Raw genomic sequence first — 20,742 nt, 5'->3', positions numbered from 1 at the left:
AGGAGTTGATTACTTTTTAATTAAACAGCGTGAGCATGAAGTTTGTAAAAAATCTCACTGCAGACGATGGCTAATGTGTCAGAAGACACATTAGCCATCGTCTGAAGTGAGATTTCCCAAGTTGCAACGTGGGTAATGTTGGCTTAATGAACCAATATGTAGTCTGGATCTTTCACTCTAACTCTTCTTCCAGCTGTTTTTCTGTTAGATAGCAGCGCCCTCTAGAGCTGAAGTCTAACGTAACAACAACATGTCTGCTTAAAATTCAGTGCCACAGAAAAAGGTTTATTCTCTTGAACATTAAAAATCTAAAAATGTAAATTAAAAACTGGTGCTCAGTGGCCACAGATGTTGGATAAATCTCGACATCAACGCATCACAACTGGGAACTTAAGGAAATAAACCGAACAACTCGTGATGCCAACCAGGAAATAAAAGAGGAGCTCGGACCTCGCAGTAAGGACTGGGACGCAGTGAGAGCGAGGCACTGGGAACTAAAACTCTTTTTTCACAGCATGGAGTCATGTCTCCCTGGCTCCTAGGAGCCCTCAAACACAGCTCGACTCTTCCTGTGCAGCGAGAAGAAGTCTTCGGGTTGATCGGTCCTCACAGCCGCTCCGATCAGACGAACAAAGCTGCACAACAGCAGCACCGAGTGGCAGAGAGAGGAAACCACGCCACAAAATCCAGTACGAAAACATCGAACGTCAGTAAACTACACACAGCAGCCGAGGCTTTTTGTTCGTCTATTCCTGTCACATGTTATATCTACAGCGGCTCAGTTAGTGCAGTTGTTGCAGACCCACTGTGTTTTCAGTTGATGAGCATTCAAATTATACATTTTTTACATAAGAAATTACATTTAAGCATCTCATCTACCTTCCATCACACACACTCTCTCACACACACACACACACACACACACAGAAAAGAGAATGCTTCACACCGGGCTCACCTATACATCTCGGGCCGACTAGGTTCTCGTGGCTCTGGGCTTCAGACCCGTGAGGTTTGTTTGTTCGATTGTACGGTTCAGTAAAGCTACGGCAGTCTTTGCGTTGTTGTGATGTGTGTTGATTAAGAAGCAACACATTCTTTAAAAAAGAAGAAGAAAAACAGAAAAACGCGTGGAAGCGGCCGCCCTCGTCAATAGAAGCGCTTGCGTCTGTTTTCTTTCCAGCGGCCGTACACGATGAGGCCGACCACGGCCAGCACGCCGAGGCCCATGACGGAGAAGAGGAGGGTGATGAAGAACTGCACTCGGCTCATCTCTTTCTCCTGGACTTCCACTGCAGAGCAAGAGGAGGAGGAGGGAGACACAAGCACTCCGTGAAGAGGGATTTATCTTGTTTGTGAGGCTTTGTTGTGTTCTTTTTATTTATTCATACGTATGTAATGACTGCAGTGTTATTAGGGGTGTTAACAACTTATTTCCTGGAAATTTAAACCGTGAAAAAACAAACAAACAAAATTGAGCACATTTCTAATCTAGAAGGTTGAATATTGTCCCAAAACATATCGCTTATATTATATAAGAGCCATTAGAAACCTGTTGATACAAAATGTTCAGTAACCAAATCGTATCTCTACGCTGAAATCAATGCGCTGTGGTCGACCGGTTAATATTTGATCAAAATAGGAGCGTGGCCGCTTATGCCGTCAGTATCTATACAGATGTTTGGCTAAGTGAGCTAGCTGGTGTTAGCTTGCTTCGTCCACTCGTAGCTTTAGAATGTAGCTCACGTACTAGCTGGCTAATTTCAGTGTCAGCAGAGAACCAGACGCACCGCCGAACCGAGGCGCTGCTTCAGAGAGGCGGGGGAGGCGTGACGAGGTGGAAGTGAGTCAGGAGACCGAGACCACGTCATCATGTCATTTAAACGTGCACAATACTGAAATTATGGGATTACTGGTGCAGACAAGCGAGGTCGGCACATTTTAACAACCAGACATCGCTACGTGGTATAAGTGAGTTTTTTTTATTCATGAAATAAATGTAATCACCTTCTGTTTCCTCGTGATGGAGCGATACAGTCTGAGCAAACACCCTCCGGATGTCAATGTCTAATCTCATCATATTCGCCAGTCGAAACTTTCAAAGGCGTATGTTTTTGAGAATATTGAAGCTTATTACTTCCCCGTGACTGGACTCCATACTTATCTAAAAACACCGGCAGCAGCTAATCTTTATTGGGACTTACACAAAGAAAGATGTGTAACTGAGCAACGTTTATAGTTTTATGGCTTTCAGAAGTCATCCAAAGAAAGAGGAAGCCTAATGAAAAACATTCGGGGAATTAGGAGCGCCAGTAATATTCAAGGACAACAGTATTGAATTGAGCCATTTATGAGCTCCTAAAATAAGTCAATAGTCTTAGAGAGAGTGTGAGTGTGAGTGTGTGTGTGTGTGTGTGTGTGTGTGTGTGTGTGTGTGTGTGTGTGTGTGTGTGTGGCATCTACCTTGGAACTGTTCCATGTCGTCAACTTTAGGGATGGTGACCTCCTCTTTATCATCCTCCTCCTCCTCTGGAGTCCTCTCTACTGTCAGCTCGTACAGCTTCATGGAGATGAGGTCATGGTTATCTAGAGCGACATGAAGAAGAGGACGATTACCAGTGGAACCATCAGTGGAACCATCAGTGGAACCATCAGTGGTACCATCAGTGGCACCATCAGTGGTACCATCAGTGGAACCATCAGTGGTACCATCAGTGGAACCATCAGTGGAACCATCAGTGGTACACTGTTCAATGTCTAGTACTTGTACATCGTTCTGGTCTTCTACTTTAACACTACAGGTCTTTACCGCTGCAAGTCATTCACCCATTCACACGCTGAAGGCACAGCCTGCGGGAGTCAAGTGTCTCGCCCACCGACACGGTTTTGAGGAGCCGGAGATCAAACCGCCGGTGTCCTTATTGAAAGTGTGTCCTTATTATTTGTGTCCTTGTGTAATAAGTGTGTCCTTATTATTTTGCATCTCATCTGCCAACTCCACGGAACCGCTGTGGTCGTTTCTAAATCCACAAAACCAGCCTGAAAATTATGAGAATTTGACACGGTCACATGCGGGTCGGAGCTGGCAGATGCTACACTATGATTGGTCAGCCTGTGTCCGAGGGCGGAACTTAGCGAAGGGTCCATTTGTCAAAAGATATCTCATCAAGTTGAATTCACTGAACAGAATCCAACCGAGGCTCCCCGTGAGCGTCCGTACCCGACAGGTCTCCGGTGGCCGAGGAGGCGCCGAAGAAGTATCCTGAAGGCAGCCGCAGCCCCGTGATGTCAGCGCAGTCCTTCCATTCCTGCTTGCCGTCTACGTCCACCATGAGCTGCAGGGCAGAGAGAGGCTCGCTGTGAGTCACTGACCACGAATACACTAAACTACAACGCTTTTGAAACTTTGACATTTTCATGATTTCTCTTATGGGGATATTTTTCTACATTTAATACCATCATCACCGTCGCACTGGGTTTTAAATCCTGCCTTGAAGCCTTTTTATTGTGTAGACCCCTTTAACACATGACTGTGTATATGAAAAGACATAATGAGAAAAAACGGCATCAATCCCACCATAACATGAGGGTTTCATACCGTGAGTCTGTTTTTGGAGTATCTGACGAGGAGAAACGTGTCGTAGATTGAGTTGCGCGTCGCGGTCGCGCATCCCCCGAGGTCAGTGGGCCGCCCGTCGGACTCGTGGTCGTAGGACAGAGACCCGTTCCCCAGCATCACGGACACGTACGGGAACATCCTCTGTGAGGAAGTAGGGGGAAGGTGAACACACACCACTGTGGCTACGGCACAGACGGCACAGCTCAGCCACAAAGTGCACCGTCAGCGGTTGTCTCTGTTGCACCAGACCATGTCAAATGAAAACGCATGCATGTGATGAGACAGCGGATGAAGGTAATGGAAGAACATTCGCCGCCCGTGGGACAAGCGGCTGTTTCTGACGCTACCTGAGTTCCGGGCTTTGTCTTCTGCGCATTGGAGAGGGTTGCAGAGGGAAACATATGACACACTTTTGAGATACATTTTCACACTGAAAACTAGAGGCCACTCACGCTACCGACTGTCACTCACGTCAAGGCTCTGTTCGGAATTGGGGTACGTGTCCACGAATATTCCGAGTCCAGTGAACTGGTCCATGTTGCCAAACACAGGACCTGCGGAGACAGAGTGAGTGATAAATAGTTTGTCTATTCGGGCATTATTTAATAAATAATAAGGGTCCAAAGTTGTGTAGAATTACATAGTTTTAAGACCATTTTGTTTTCTTTCTTCGCCTCTGTTCCGAGTCTTTGTACAGGATATACAGAGATGAAATGTTATATCAGAAGCACACATGTTGGTTTATTCCTGTAAAAACTCAACAGCTGTGTTAAGCATAACAATTTGCCTGCTCTTAACACTAGGCTTTGTAAAATATGCTCCTTGCCCCAGCGTCACAACAAATGATTTGCAGCACCGGGTCCTCGTCACTGTACGGGATGTGACACCCGGGGCAGTCCAGCATCTACCTACCATTCTGCATGCGATCTTTGGTTAACCAGAAAGCCATGCCGTCCCCGTTCAAATTCTTCTTCCCCAAGCCGTGGATTTTAAATTGCACCGTGAGCTCCCAATCCCGCACGAGGAGTGGCTGGAAAGCAACAGAAGGAATGAAATAACGACAAGCAGGTTATTCTGGTGCCATTGCGTTGTATGGACGTGAGAGTTTGTCAACAGAGTTGAGTAACAGGCCGAACTTGAAACAGGCTGAACTCCTGGAACTTTCATATCAAGGTCATGTTGAGTGGGCAGGCGGATGTGTTTTAGAGAACGTGAGGGGTTATGGTAGGACTGGGCACTCTATCCATACAGTATTGATTATGCTTGATATGGCATGAGTGATATCCTTTACCGGTTACCGGTTTTAAAGGCTACGCTACAGTCATCATATGATTGTTTTTGTAACTTACCAGTCCGTTTTAGCCGCTCTATTATTTGGCTTTAACGACTTATAGTCAATACACTCACATTACTGATAACCAGAGGTGTCAAGTAACGAAGTACAAATACTTTGTTACTTTACTTAAGTAGAAATTTTGGGTATCTATACTTTACTGGAGTATTTCTTTTTCAGACGACTTTTTACTTCTACTCCTTACATTTTCACGCAAATATCTGTACTTTCTACTCCCTACATTTTAAAAATAGCCTCGTTACTATTTCATTTTGGTTTGTTTTCATTCCGGCTTGTCATCGTTCAAAAACACACACACAAAAAAACTTTCCGCCCCGTTGCCCACAGATATGTGCGCGCGCACACACAGGTGAGCGCTGAGCACACGCACACACACACACACACACACACACACACACACACACACACCAGCTGACAGAGAGCGTCGAAAAATATGTCGCGTGAAAAGTAGACCGCTATATCTGCGTTTTAAACGCTCCCAGGGTGAAGATGCAACAGCAGCTCTCATGTGAGGAGCAGCGGAGTTCTCCTCGCACCAGAGCAGCTCTCTGAACCCGGAGCAGCTCTCTGAACCCGGAGCAGCCCTCTGAACCCGGAGCAGCCCTCTGAACCCGGAGCAGCTCTCTGAACCCAGAGCAGCTCTCTGAACCCAGAGCGGCCCTCTGAACCCGGAGCGGCTCTCTGAACCCGGAGCGGCTCTCTGAACCCGGAGCGGCTCTCTGAACCCGGAGCGGCTCTCCTGCTCCAGGTGAAACGAGCCACGGTGCTCGTGTATTCTACCAACAATGAGCTGCTGGCTTCACATATTACAAAAGTACAAAGTACACGGATATGAAACTAAGTCATTAATAAATACATGGACAAATGCCTGTACTTTTGGGTAAATGGTTACGGTACGCCGTAAACAGGCTATGCTTGCGTATGCGCGATTTGACGCGACGCCGTGAGCTCCGTGAGCTCGTCTTTTCTTGCTGTTGCGTTTCTCAAAATAAAAAAAACAGATCTAAGCTCAATATTGAGCATTAATTGAGAGAGGCCGTATCAAATCTACAAGCCCGTTTATAACATATGTGTCGAGGAAAGCAGGTCACTGCAGCCACTAATACTGATACAACCTGATGGCTCACATATCTGCACTCATTCTGTTTTGTTTGGCAAAAAAAATTAAAAGTTTATTGTTTTCCACAATGAGCTATTTAGTAGTAACTAAATATGAGTATTTTTTTGCACAGATAGAACTTACACAAAACATTGTCTGATGGGGCAATCTGATTTACTTGAAAGTGATTGCAATTTTCTTTATTCTGTTATTTATAAAAGCACAGATGAGTCACACAATTATGTTATTTACAGAAAAAGTTTGAGAACCACAGCTTTAAGTGTTTGTGTCGGAGTCGTTGCCGCCGCCTATTTTGCACTATTACAATACTTATAGACAACTAGTTATCATGTCTTCCGCTCCATGAAACGCATGTTAATGCTCAGTACACATATGTTACTTTAATGTATTTGCATTGTAATAAAATGTGATCATTTTAAATGGGCATATATGCAGCTGAAACGGGTAGCCTAGTGCATCCCACATTTTTCAACAGAACATTTTAAAATATTATAGTCATTATGGCCTTTATAAAAATTATTGTTTTGGGGGAGGTGGGGTAGTGCACTATAGGCCCCTGAGACGCGGCTTAAGAGTTTGTCCTTAATGTAAAACAACATTCCCCTTACATTACTTTTACTTTTATACTTTTAAGTAGTTTTTAAACCAGTACTTTTACACTTTTACTTAAGCAAAAAGCTTGAGTTGATACTTCAACTTTTACATAAGTATTTTTAAACCCTATTATCTATACTTCTACTTGAGTAATGAATGTGAATACTTTTGACACCTCTGCTGATAACAATATATCAAACACAAAAACACCAATGGGCGACCCTATAATAATCATATTGCAATGGCGATAAAACCACCAGTATATGTGATGTTCTCCATGTCTCCCAGCCCGTGGGTAAAGGTGTGGACTGTCTGGGAACCATGTAGTGTGGGGTTTTGAGTCTGACTGAAGTGGACTTACAATTCGACTCCACACTGCCCCCTGTCTGCTCTGCAGGTCCGGGGTCAGCCTCACATAGTCAGGTGTAGTCATGGCGGTGCCCATCAGATCCCACTGTGAAGAACTGGAGAAACCCAACCCTGCAAAACAGTGACGGCTCTGTGAGACCACAGCATAGTATTTATACACAGTCCATGTGGAGCTACTCTGTCAATGGACACTTCTTTCAAGAATGTGTGAATTAAACTGTATTTGACTTACCAGCAGAATACACACAAACTAAACTCAAACTGCAGACTTTTGTTTAAACATTGGGTATCCATCTTATCCTTATGTCTATGGCAGTAAGCAAAATCCAACAATGTATGTAATTGTATCATAATATACTACATTCCCTTGTATACTATTTGGAGATGTATGGGGAGGGGGTGGGGCAATAGTGGGAGGGGGTAATAAACACATTATATATATATATATATATATATATATATATATATATATATATATATATATATATATGAGTGTGTGTGTGTTTATGTATATACCATTATTTATGTATGTATTGTATGGTTATGTGTATCTTTGTATGTATGTATATATATATATATATATATATATATATATATATATATATATATATATATATATATATATATATATATGTGTGTGTGTGTGTGTGTGTGTGTGTGTGTGTGTGTGTGTGTGCACATGTTGTTATATCCATTTGTGTCCTGTTCTTCACTGTCACTTTTTCTTACGCAAATCTAGAAAATCAATACAAACCATTTCTCAGCATTCCTGTTTAACAGCTAGGGTTACGTCATGTGTCAGCTCGACTTCATTAACCAGCTAACAGTAACTACACAGTAACCAGCTAACAGAAACTACACAGTAACCAGCTAACATAAACTACACAGTAACCAGCTAACAGTAACTACACAGTAACCAGCTAACAGTAACTACACAGTAACCAGCTAACAGTAACTACACAGTAACCAGCTAACAGTAACTACACAGTAACCAGCTAACAGAAACTACACAGTAACCAGCTAACAGTAACTACACAGTAACCAGCTAACAGTAACTACACAGTAACCAGCTAACAGTAACTACACAGTAACCAGCTAACAGTAACTACACAACAACCTCTCGAGCTCTCGTTTCACGTGACGTTCAGCGCCCGAAGGGGCAAATAGTTGCTCTCAGTTAATTATTATTATACTCTGTGGCTGAAGCGAACGCATCGTCATGTAATGCTCGTCCACGAGAGGAGCCGCTTGTCAGTCGGCTGGTATTAACCTAGCTAACTAGCTAGCTAGCTCGGCTCAGCTTAGTTACGGTCGCGTAACGTCAGGTTGACAGAACTCACCCCGGTACGGCTTCACCAGAGAATATTCGCGCTTCAAAAAGTCCTCTTTAAAGTCTTGCTCGTCCGCCGACGACTGGCTCATCAGGAGGCAAGCGGCAACAAACAAACATGTTAATTGACGGGTGTTTTTTAAACAAAACATTGGCCTTAAAAACCAGAAACTTCGGAATCCATCCAGTTTTGTCTCGCTTACAGCGGCAACCATCTTTACGCTTCCACTTCAAACCCAGCGAGCGAGCAGGAAACCACCACACTTCCGGTTATTGCTTTCCAAAATAAAAGTCCGTCTCGCGAACGCGTCTGACTGCGTTTAAATAAAACGGAATACACTTGATGTTTAAGTAATAAAAAAGTCATATTTTTTGCTTTAAAAAAAAGTAGCAATCCCAAAGTTAAGTATTTAGTGGGCGACATATCATCAGAGATCGATAAATCAAGGTAAAAATATTGATTTCGCGCACTGACTACCTTTAGGATGTTCCATTCAATTCCATTCCGTTTATTTTGTATAGCCCAAATAAACTGAATTGTTATATTATAAAAACGTGTCTTATTGTTTCATTATGTCCTAACAGAGAATCAGAAATGAATAAATAGTTTTGAATGAATGAATGAATATATACTTTATTAATCCCCAAGGGGAAATTTGGTGTTGAGTAGCAGCAATTTACAGACAGAAAATAAGATATCAAAACAGCAGGGATGAAAGATATATACAATAATAATACCAATGAAAATAAAAATAGCTGGGATAAAAGAAAAGAAAAAAGAACAGAGTATTAATGGAATTAAATTAAATTAAACTTAAACAGTAGAAGTGCAAAAGTGTGTATATTAAGTGTGTGAGGTATGAATAAACAAACAATAAACAAACAATAACAAACAATAGGAGAGTGCAAAAATGCAAGTTATGTATGTAATATGTGAAGTATAGATAAACATAAACATGTACAGCGATTAATCAGACAGAGGATCTGGCAAGCGGTGACTTATAAATCTATGGCAGTGCATCATATATTATGCTATTAAATGTAAAAATATGTTTTTGAAATGCTTTCTGAAAACATTTTCACAACTAACCAGGTCAAGCATGCAGATCCACTGTCATGCAGTCAAACATTACATTCCTGTTTGAAGCATCTCAGACTGGAAATGTAAATGCCAAAAAGAATTAAAATAGCCTGGTCCTTATCGAATCATGGAAACACATATTTAGCATCGCCGCAATAAATTCCCAGAATGCAAGGTATGGTGATGATTACCCAGATCTAATGACATGTTCATGAGCCTGAGCGGAGGTGCTTATTTCTCCTGGCCTTCGAGTTATTTGGTAGAAAAGTGCTCCATCTTCTGGCAGCGGGGCTTCATGATTACTCACCTCAATATGCTGAAAAAACATATAGTACTTAATATGAATACACAGGATATGATTTCAAACTGGGTTCATTATTGTGGAATAATGTGTGAGTAATGTGATGTAATGTGTATACTTGCTGCTTTTACGATCAATTTGCTTTGTATTGTAATCTGGATAACTGAGAGAGAAAAAAAATCCCACCACTAACATTTATTATCTTATTCTCTGGCACTCATATTTGGCTCTATTAAGAACATCATTACCATAATAGTTGAATATATAGAGCAGCATGTGTAGAGTTCAAAGCAGTAACATGCTGTTGCAACGTTTTGTGCAAACAAAATCACAAGCTTAAATATTAAGATAAGAATGCATGCGCAACATTTCAATATTCTAATGAAGAAAATAATCTATTCCCAACTATTCTACCACTTCAGCATTTTGTTCTGATAAGTGATGCATTTGTTTGCATGCATGTTGTATCAGATATATTATTCAATATTTTTTTTTCACGTTCAAATGTTGGATGTCTTCACCACACAGTTCTTTGGTTTGCACCACATGACGTTTACAGAACTGGTTGAACTAAAGGCCTTGAAGAAAGTGTCCTGTAAGAACCAGCTGTACGGATGAGTATTATTTAAATTCAATATGAATTCAGCTGCTGGTGCTTTCCCTCACACTCTCCTACGTTCTGAGCTGGCTTACAATTTGAACAGCAGGATTTTATCCACAATGAATCCATGTGAGGCGATCATGTCTGAATATCCACGTTCATAATGTTCATAATGTTCATAATGTCTCAGAAGCTTCTGCCTGTTCGAACACGTCTCTCTCCAACATGGAGCAGACAGGCACACAGCAGGCGATAAACTGGTTTGGCCTGTTTTGTACAGCTTTTCTATTAATCACCAATATATTATTATTATTATTGTTCATGATAATATTAAGTAATTTAAGAAACAAATGCATGTAATGTATGACACTAAAAAACAAGTATTAGGTGTCAGAGACACATTGGAAGAATAGTTATATACTCATCACTGAATGGCACATTTATTACATCCCATAATACAATTACAAAATGATGCTAAAATTTCCCTCGCTCTCTCTCTTTCCTTTTCTCCCCCTCCCCCCCTCTCTCTTTCTCTCTGCTGATGTTGGCTGGTCGGCCTTTGGTCTCTCTCTCTGAACTTTTCTCTCTCTCTCTCTCTCTCTCTCTCTCTCTCTCTGCTGATGTTGGCTCGTGTCGTGACCCCCGGAGGTCGACAGAGTGGAGCAGAGAGTGAAAGTTAAAGAGGACCGGCTGCATCTTTTCTGGACTGGTCGGCCTTCGGTCTCTCTCTCTCTCTCTCTCTCTCTCTCTCTCTCTCTCCCTGCTCTGTACGCACCAGGTCGCTGGTTTGATTCCCCCTCTGAATCACAGGATGGGAAATATAGACGTAGGGTGTGGATCTACATCATTTCAGAGCTTTTATTTAAATTTTGTATCTATAGCCATGTAGCGTTTAGTCCTACTTTCCATTTATCAGAAAATGTTGCTTGCTCATTTAGTTGAGCTGGCTGCTCCCCTAGATGCTGCCATTTGGTGCAGCCAGCATGGTTTTCTTGATAAAGCATGAAATCAGCTGTCTGCTGTTGCTGGAAATGAGGTTGACAAGAGAAAAACCAAAGCGATGAAAAGACACTGAAAGACCCCAAAACCGCCGCTATGAGGGACCTCTGTCACATCACCAACAGCAGATGACTTGCACTTCCTAGACCCTGCGTCTGTCTCTGATCCGCCTCATCCCAGAAACCTCTCCAGTGATGGCGTCCGGATCAACGGTGAATTAAATTTGATTCCGGTCTTTGCCGAGTCAGCTCGCTCGCTCACCCTCTAGTCGTGTCTCACAATAAGAACGGCGCTCTGGTTCGATTAATGGACGGAGCCAAGTATTGACCCGTCGTGGTGGACGCCAGGCCCGCGTCAGGATCCCGGGAGGAATCACAGTAATGCAGTCGACCCGAGGGGTGATGCTATGGCTCCTCAGAGACAGACAAAGACACAAGAGTGGGAATAAGAGAGCAAATTCGAAGGTGTTTATGATCCAGCAGTGACTTGGGGGGCCCTTAGTATTTCCTGTATACGTCCCCTGGGTAGATATCGTTCACTTCCATTGAGGAATTCCAGCTGAAACATTGAAACCTGAAACATCAGCGTCTAGCACCTCTTCTGACACCCACGCATCACCATTTGTGTATCCCGTAATCCGTGGCGGAGACTAACACATAGAGCGCGGGGGCTGTCTGCCGAGGCCATAAATTCTGCCCCAGCCTATTGGGTGGGGAGAGGATCGCGGGGCACGCCGCATGCAGTCGCCCTCCCGCCGGGGCAGACCTGCACCGCAAATCCCCCGTTTGCAAGGTCAAGAGATATTTTAATATCCGTCGGTCACACGGTCGGATTCGGCGCTCATCTTCATGAAAGCCGTCCACACCTGTTCCAGTGTAAACAATCGGGAGTGAAATGTTTCCCCGGGGAAGCGGAGGCGTCACTTTTACAGGAGCACATGCTCTGTGTTTTCATCAATGTGGTACACCGGTCTGTGTGGAGGGAATATTTATACCCTTTCACAGCTGGTGTCATCAGAAATATGCAGGCGGCACTCAAAGTGGTGTTCAGCCAGTCAGTCAGCAAGCTTTAAAGATTACTTAAAAAAAAACAACATCAACATGTCTGGTTGTTGCATGCTCGGTGGTCAGAATGGAGAATTCCAAGAGCCGAGTGAAGCTCTGCAGGATTCAGACAGGATCACAACCGCTTCAGGGGAAACAGGTGTTTCAGTTTAACGAGTGGCCGAGGTAACTGGTGACTTTCAGCCCAATGTGTCCGCGGTTACATACGTGGACCGAGTAGATAATACACACTGATGAGTGTTTAAATTTGACTGTCGATCTGCGATAGAGCCGATAAATACCTGTGACAACTGCAGAGGCATTTGTCCCGGGAATGAGTTCCGATGGTAACCTTTCCCACTGAAGACAAAAGCCAGATGTTTGCGGGTTTCTTTCGTCCAGTGGGAACGGGGCATGATTGTCACTTGTGGCCGGAGTGGAAAGTCTATGTTGTAGAAAGAGCATGTACTGACGGCTGTGTTGATGGTTTGTTACAATAACATCACCTGTATGTGAGCTATTGGCATTAATCATACAGCAGTTTCTTTGACGGATGGCCACAGCGTGGGTTGAGTTTACACAGTGCACGGCTCACCCGGAGTGTCCAGCCTCCTGACAAGCCCCCGGTGTGAGGAAGTGAATGATTAAATAATGAGGAGACCTTAATGCTTCTTCTGGCAGGACATGCCTCTGGTTATATACGAGCACTTACGGCAGACAATAACTGTCCTCTTTGTCTGCCTCAAATAGAGCAGACATTAAGAACAGGCCAACACCTCTGGACATAAATATTCACACAATTCAAAGCAACGGGCCTGAGAGAATATCGTCAGGGCGGTCGGCGGGGTGAAATATGGTCGCTTCAGACGCACTTTAATGAGCTTTTCATCCTCTTTGTGCTGACAGAAAGGAAAACACTTCTTCCTAATTGAAACGCTCATTCCCGAACTATGTTCTCTTCAGGATGTGTTAACCAGGAAACAAAGTTGTGGTGACGACGAGCAGAGGGTTATTTCATGTATCATATTTAGATCTGTGTCATTATAATAAACACAAAGTGTGTTTCTTAAACACCCATTCAACTCACTCCATGTTTGCATAGATATTACAATGGCAGGAGGAATGAATGAGGCATTGTTTTCCACTCTGTGATGCAGCTTCTGGGGTAAGATGGAGAGCAGGAAGTTGTCGGCGTTTTTGTAAATTTGTACACTTCTTCCTCTTAGAAAGATTGACTTCCTCACGCAGTGAAAAGCTACTCCGGAAAATTAGCGACAGTCTGCCAGCTTCCGTAAATTATCCTGAAAAGTGCACTGGCGCTCAGTTTAGGGCATCGAACTTTGAAGCAAGCTGAAAGAAAAGACAGGAAATCGAATTGTCATGGGAGATAGAGAGCTGAGAGGTGTCAATCACAATAGGTGCAATGTGAAAGATCTGGAAAACGTTTCAAACGTTAAAAGAAGTAACAGCAGAACATAAAGAGGACACAATGTTGACAGAACAGAAATATATAGAATGCAGTAACATCTACTGACATGAACATGGTCACCACCTATCCCCGCCTGTCCTGTCTTGTAATACCACCTGATTCTGGGGAGGGGTTAGTGAGTCACTGTTCCCTCAACCCTATGTGCCCTCAACTCTATGTTCCCTCAACCCTATGTTCCCTCAACCCTATGTTCCCTCAACCCTATGTGCCCTCAACTCTATGTTCCCTCAACTCTATGTTCCCTCAACCCTATGTTCCCTCAACTCTATGTTCCCTCAACCCTATGTTCCTTCAACTCTATGTTCCCTCAACTCTATGTTCCTTCAACCCTATGTTCCTTCAACTCTATGTTCCCTCAATCTATGTTCCTTCAACCCTATGTTCCTTCAACCCTATGTTCCTTCAACTCTATGTTCCCTCAATCTATGTTCCTTCAACCCTATGTTCACTCAATCTATGTTCCCTCAACTCTATGTTCCCTCAACTCTATGTTCCTTCAACTCTATGTTCCCTCAATCTATGTTTCCTCAACTCTATGTTCCCTCAACCCTATGTTCCCTCAACTCTATGTTCCCTCAACTCTATGTTCCCTCAATCTATGTTCCCTCAACTCTATGTTCCCTCAACAGTGTTGGGGTAGTTACTCAGAAAAAGTAACTAGTTACAAGGTACTAGTTACTTCTGAAAATTGTAACTAGATTACTTTAGTTACTACTACTATTACTAGTTACTGCATTTGATAAGTAACTTCACTACTAGTTAATTTACTTTCCATTTTTTTAAGCAAATGTCCAAATTAACCGCAAAGATACATGGACAAACATCATGGCCCTTTCATCACTTTATTTTAAATTTTCAATAAAGGGCATCTCTTAGCCTTTCCACATAGTGTATTGTAATTGTAAACATGTAAAACAAAATGGCATATAAAACTCAGCCATTAACTTGAATGAACATAAACCCTGTTCACACTGTCTGACCAAAGAAATATGCCTCACTTTAAAATCCACACACAACAGGATCCAAGAGGCTGTGTATGGTGGGGACATTCAGGTCAAACAGCACAACACATTGAAAACAGGCTTTGGGAAACATGAGACCCCACTAAACCAAATGGGGGCCGACTCCTAAGAACAAAACCAGCTTGTTATAGGAATCATTGTAGTGGTTTAAGAAAAATAGAAAAATTAATGGCACTTTTCCCCATAAAATAGAAACAGAAATGCACTTAACCCAAAAAATAGAAACAGAAAATGCAATTAAATAAACAGAAACTCCACTTCATCGTTGCCTAAATAAACAGAAAGTGCACTATATCCTATGAAGTTTATCATTTTTCTCTATTCTTCAAAATAGCGATTGTATCGCATGAGTAAAAGTCTCTTGGATCTTTTATCCGACAGCCTGTTCCTCCTTGGGGTCAGAACAATACTGCCCAGGCTGAAAGCCTTTCTAGTGTTGTAACTTGTTTTATTACATGATTTACTCTTATTGTGAAGAGCATGTAAACAGGAAGTGCTTTTACTTTGAAGGCAGACAGTACAGTGATACGTGCTTGTTGACGCTAACTAATGTTGATGTTACGTGTGGAAAATATATACATGTCTGGTACAAGAGCGCGTTCTCAATGCTTTAACAGTTGTAATACTGCAGTTCACCAGTAGAGGGATTCCGTTCATACAGACGTGTCTTGTCCTCATTAGAAGCTCCACGTCATTACAGACAGGTGCACTTGATGGTATTGGAGTGTTGCATTGCTTTGCAATATCCTTAATCCTAGGGAACCAGGAGAGAACCTCCCAGTTGGATCCGGGAACTCCGTCTCCCATTTCCCGCTTCCCTCCTTCTACGCACCAGCAGCTACGTCACTCAAATCACTCAGATCGGAGTTCTGTGATAGATTGTTGCAGGAAGTGTCATGTCACTCGCGCGCCACTAAAAGAGAACTTTTCGGACTGGCAAAAATGTCTTGGGTAGCGCGGGAAAGCGCGTTACTGAGGTCTAGTAAAGTAGTGTAGATACCAATATTGTGAGTGTAATGCGTTACTTTACTTCGTTACCTATAATAGTAATATCGTTACTGTAATCCGTTACTTTGTAACTCGTTACCCCAACACTGTCCCTCAACCATATATAGCTGAAGGAACATAGAGCAGAGGGAACATATAGCTGAAGGAACATAGAGCAGAGGGAACACAGAGCTGAGGGAACATAGAGCTGAAGGAGAATAGAGCAGAGGGAACATAGAGCTGAAGGAGAATAGAGCAGAGGGAACATAGAGCTGAAGGAGAATAGAGCAGAGGGAACATAGAGCTGAAGGAGCATAGAGCAGAGGGAACATAGAGCTTACGGAACATAGAGCAGAGGGAACACAGAGCTGAGGGAACATAAAGCAGAGGGAACATAGAGCTGAAGGAACATAGAGCAGAGGGAACATAGAGCTGAAGGACCATAGAGCTTAAGGAACATAGAGCAGAGGGAACATAAAGCAGAGGGAACATAGAGCTGAAGGAACATAGAGCAGAGGGAACATAGAGCTGAAGGACCATAGAGCAGAGGGAACATAGAGCTTAAGGAACATTAAGCAGAGGGAACATAAAGCAGAGGGAACATAAAGCAGAGGGAACATAGAGCTTAAAGAACATAAAGCAGAGGGAACATAGAGCTTAAAGAACATAAAGCAGAGGGAACATAGAGCTTAAAGAACATAAAGCAGAGGGAACATAGAGCTGAAGGAACATAGAGCCCCAATCCCTTCTCCCTCACCTCAGCCGTCACCAGCCAACCTCCATCTCACTTCACTGAGAATAAAAGGTTTGTTTTCACCCACGTGTAGAGCGTCCACATTTCGGTTCTTCCTGGTTCAGTGACAGCATGTCATATATTCAGAGTTGCTCTAAGCGCTGAATTGTTTTGAATGTATGATCAATTATTATGTCAGTCATGTTTTTCAAATAATGGACAAGAAGCACTTAAAGTGTCATGGCGGCCTTGCACACAAATGTAAAGGATTGTTACAAATTTCAGGCTGACTCCTCTTCTTTGGACATAAAATAATGACGGAGAGAGAGGCGCTGGAGTGTTGCTTCTTTCTTTCCACAGAGCTCATCAGTGGAGAAGCCGTTTTACAGTTACAGCTCTCTTTAACGTCCAGCCTTCCATCCATCTTTCACCTGTCAATAAGCTAATAGGTCTAATGTGTCAAAATTGATTTCCAGGGGGCTTCTGCCTCCTCCTCCTCCCACCGCTCTTCCTCATCCCCTTTCTCTGCTCACCTTCCTATATCGCTGATTTATGGCCATGTTGGTGCTGAAAACACTACATTGATTTTTGTTTTGTTTTGTTATTTTGCGTAAAACTTTGTTTTGTGTGAATGAACTGGAAAAGGAAAACGCTAAAGTTTTATCAAATTGGCACAAACAGATATGAATAAAGAGCCGTCTCAGACGTCATCGCTAAAGTGGGTTAACCGTCACCATCTCTGCAATGTGAATATGGGACTCACGTGCACTAACATGCACACACAGCTGGACCACAGTGAAGCTCGGATTACAACACACACAGAAGAAGAGTTATTTCATTCTCTGCTCAGGACGCCATTACTCCACCATATCTTCACAGGGATGCTGCTCTGTCAATGCTCTACATTTTGGATGTTAGCGTCTACAAACTCAACGAAGAAAGACATGAAATGATCATGTTTTTATAGATCCTCTCTGGCCCTTCAGATATTTTAGAGGTCTGAAGCTGTGACTTGCCTTATTGTCAGAATTTGTTTCTTTAAAATGGTGAGGACACTTCTTCTACAACACTCCAAGGATAAAAACTAAACTTTTAATGCAGTTTGACCTATTATGTTGTTTTGGTTTGCCTGTACCATGTTGCACTTTTCTTTTTTATACGCATTTTGGACTTTTATAGCAGCTGTAATCTATAGACTTTAAACAACAAAGTATCAAATGACAACGAGAAATGTGAAATGGGTCGCTTGTGTTGATGAACGTTCAGCTGATCCGCAGCTTTCGGGAGCTTCAAAGCAATTTCACACCAAGCAGGAATTTTTATCCGAAAATGTGTAGAATTCATGAAAATAGATTCGATGTTTTTCATAAATGCTCGCACACGTCTGCAGAACATGCGTGTTTTGAATATGTGATTGACCAATGAAATCCTTTGTTCCAATTGCTCCACTTAACTGCAAATACATGTTCCAGGTAAATGGTAGATTAACTTTGACCCTACATGTCATTCACATTCACACCCATTCATACACCGGTGACAGACTTCGGGTTAAGTGTCTTAACCAAGGACACATCGAACCGCCGATCCTTCCATTGATCTCTAAATGTAGTTGACATGTATTAAAACAATTATGAACTGTAACTCAACAGATGTTTTTTAGAACAATATGATCTCAGTTTGTTGCATTTTGCACTGTCAATTAAGGTTTTTCTTCAAAACACCTTTACATCTATTTTCTTGCTGTGTGTTGTGTTGCTCTCAGTCCTTTGCGTGCAGCAAACCCACCCGTCTTCACAAGGAGCCACCGCTGTGACATGTATTGTAATTCATCTGGACATCAAACACGTGGGTTGTTATTCCAGCAGTTCAATCTCCAGACGACACACTGCTCCAGAGCTGCTGGGTATTGTTGTTCGCCTTCGGGCCCACCACACAAATATGTCTTGACTGGGTCTGACTTCTTCCAGAGGGGATCTGGGAAATGTGAAGAATGCTTAGCATCACCTTGTGAATCCTCTGCTTCCAACCCCCCCATCACACACACACACATCTGCAGCTCCCAAAGGTTATCTGCTGCCGCTCTCGTCTGCGTACACAGTTTCATTCTAAAAACACTTGTGACCGAACCGTGCTGGTGTGAATCGTGTCCGACAGCCGCATCTCAGATAGAGCTGCGGCTCTGGCCTCCGTGTTGTCGACTGCTAGCCTGCTTGTGGATTTGGCAGTCAGGGGATGTCGCTTCTGTTGAAGTCATGATCTGTTGCGGAAAGAGCTTTGTAGTGAGAACAGAACATCCAGCTAAATATATGGTATGTAATGATAACCCACCAGTGGACCTTGGGGCAAAAACATCTGCATTATTGATATTATTAGGTAAGCACGATATTACATAATCATGTCCATACTACCCTTTAGTTCAGGGCTCTCGCCTGACCACCAGGGGGTGACTCCTCTGGTTGTATAGAAGTGTATGATCCATGTGTTAGAGCTGCATTCTCTCTCCTGACCACCAGGGGGTGACTCCTCTGGTTGTATAGAAGTCTATGCTTCATGTGTTAAAGCTGCATTCTCTGTCCTGACAACCAGGTGACTCCTCTGGTTGTATAGAAGTCTATGCTTTATGTGTTAAAGCTGCATTCTCTCTCCTGACAACCAGGTGACTCCTCTGGTTGTATAGAAGTCTATATAAATGACTCTACTTCTCTCTTGATTTATTCCCTCAGTAAATATTGCTTTAGGGCGGGGCTAGAATGTGATTGACAGGTCTCTACCGCGGCGTTGTCTGGTCTGGGAGTTGTCTGTGTTTTGGCCTCAGCACTTCAACCCTTTCACAATGTGTTTTCTCTTCATGAAAGTTAACTCTAACAATTTGGTCGCCTGTAAAAACCTCATTCAGGTGTTCTGACGACGCCGATGGCAACACGTGGAACTTGAGTCTTCAAACCTGTCGTCCACAAACCAATGGGCGGCATCGGGCGACTACGTCCATTTCTTACTCAGGCGACGGCTCACACACATGCATGGGGATCACCACGCCGTACCACAAAATACTGAATGCAAAGCTGCTCGAGAAAAGAGCGTCAACAAAGGTACCTTTAATACCTGGGGCTAGGACTATTACAAGTAGTAATACAGCAACCTGACCAGAGTTCATATATTCCCTACTTTGATTCATCAGTTAATCATATCTTCTTCAAATCCTGAAATAGTTGAATACAATCCCGATGAATACTTGAAATATAGTAATACTCCGCAACGTTTCTTTAGTTCTATAAAAGCTAAAGTTATGATGCAACCCCCTGCAGTCGGATGGTGGCCGGCTACACTTGACCGTCTCATGGCTGGTCTTGCAGTCCGCCCACCTCGAGACATGTGGTTGTGTGTGTTTGTGTTTGATATCACTCGGGCCCCATCTCTTTTAACACCTCCGCTCGGCTGTTAAACTACATTCCTCCCACCTCCGAATCCCAACTATGCTCACTCGCACTAACCTGTTACCGTTAGGCCATTCATCAACGCTCCGCTGTCCAAACACGGGAGGTGTTAGGGAGACAGTGCGGCCAGAGCGGGCTTGGAAGCTCTCCAGTGACCCTGGCTGTGGGGAAGATTTCCAGTCAGAGGACATAAAGTCTGCAGGAGGACGGCAGGGAGACTGGATCAGAGGTGTGTTAGATCGCAAATGAACATTATTGTCAAAGATTACATTATGCTTGATGCTACAGCTGACTAAACCAACTGATACCAACAATAGCAAAAGGGGAAGCGTTTCCAGCAGCAGACCGCAATGTTCCGTAATCTTCTCATGAACAGGCTTTTAGCTTTGAAGTGTTCTCAATGACTCATGATGGCAAAGAGTATTATCATTATTATTAAGAGTATCCTACCTCCGTGAGGTGGTGTAAAGACAAGTCATCAGACTCTTCTTCTCTCTCCCCGGGTGCAGTGACGTACGGCACAACTGTCATTGTTCCTTTCAGACCGACGCAGCTGTCATTTGCCCACGTTGTGTTTTGAGCAGTTTCATGTCGGAACCATTCTTTTTCTACCGGACTACACGGGCCAACCATGTCCCTTTGCACAAGGAAGCGTACATCTGCTCATGG

The 20,742-nt window shown here is 43.1% G+C and overlaps 1 protein-coding gene across 1 annotated transcript; it reads right to left on the bottom strand.

Annotated features, from left to right (window-relative positions):
• Positions 1-272: 272 nt before the first annotated feature.
• LOC306740744 (VIP36-like protein) lies at positions 273-8,598 on the bottom strand (the record flags this gene model as incomplete). The annotated part of the gene is made up of 8 exons (XM_079222974.1): positions 273-1,289; positions 2,461-2,583; positions 3,218-3,332; positions 3,596-3,757; positions 4,088-4,170; positions 4,529-4,646; positions 7,046-7,164; positions 8,394-8,598. 8 exons carry the CDS (start codon positions 8,596-8,598, stop codon positions 1,147-1,149), a joined length of 1,068 nt encoding a protein of 355 aa, XP_079079100.1. The 3' UTR covers positions 273-1,146.
• Between the last annotated feature and the right edge of the window lie 12,144 nt (positions 8,599-20,742).

The sequence above is a fragment of the Taurulus bubalis genome, assembly GCF_910589615.1.
Source record: "Taurulus bubalis genome assembly, chromosome: 8".
Lineage (NCBI taxonomy): Eukaryota > Metazoa > Chordata > Actinopteri > Perciformes > Cottidae > Taurulus > Taurulus bubalis.
Note: the sequence above shows the minus strand (reverse complement) of the source record. Positions and strands in the feature narration are given on the sequence as shown.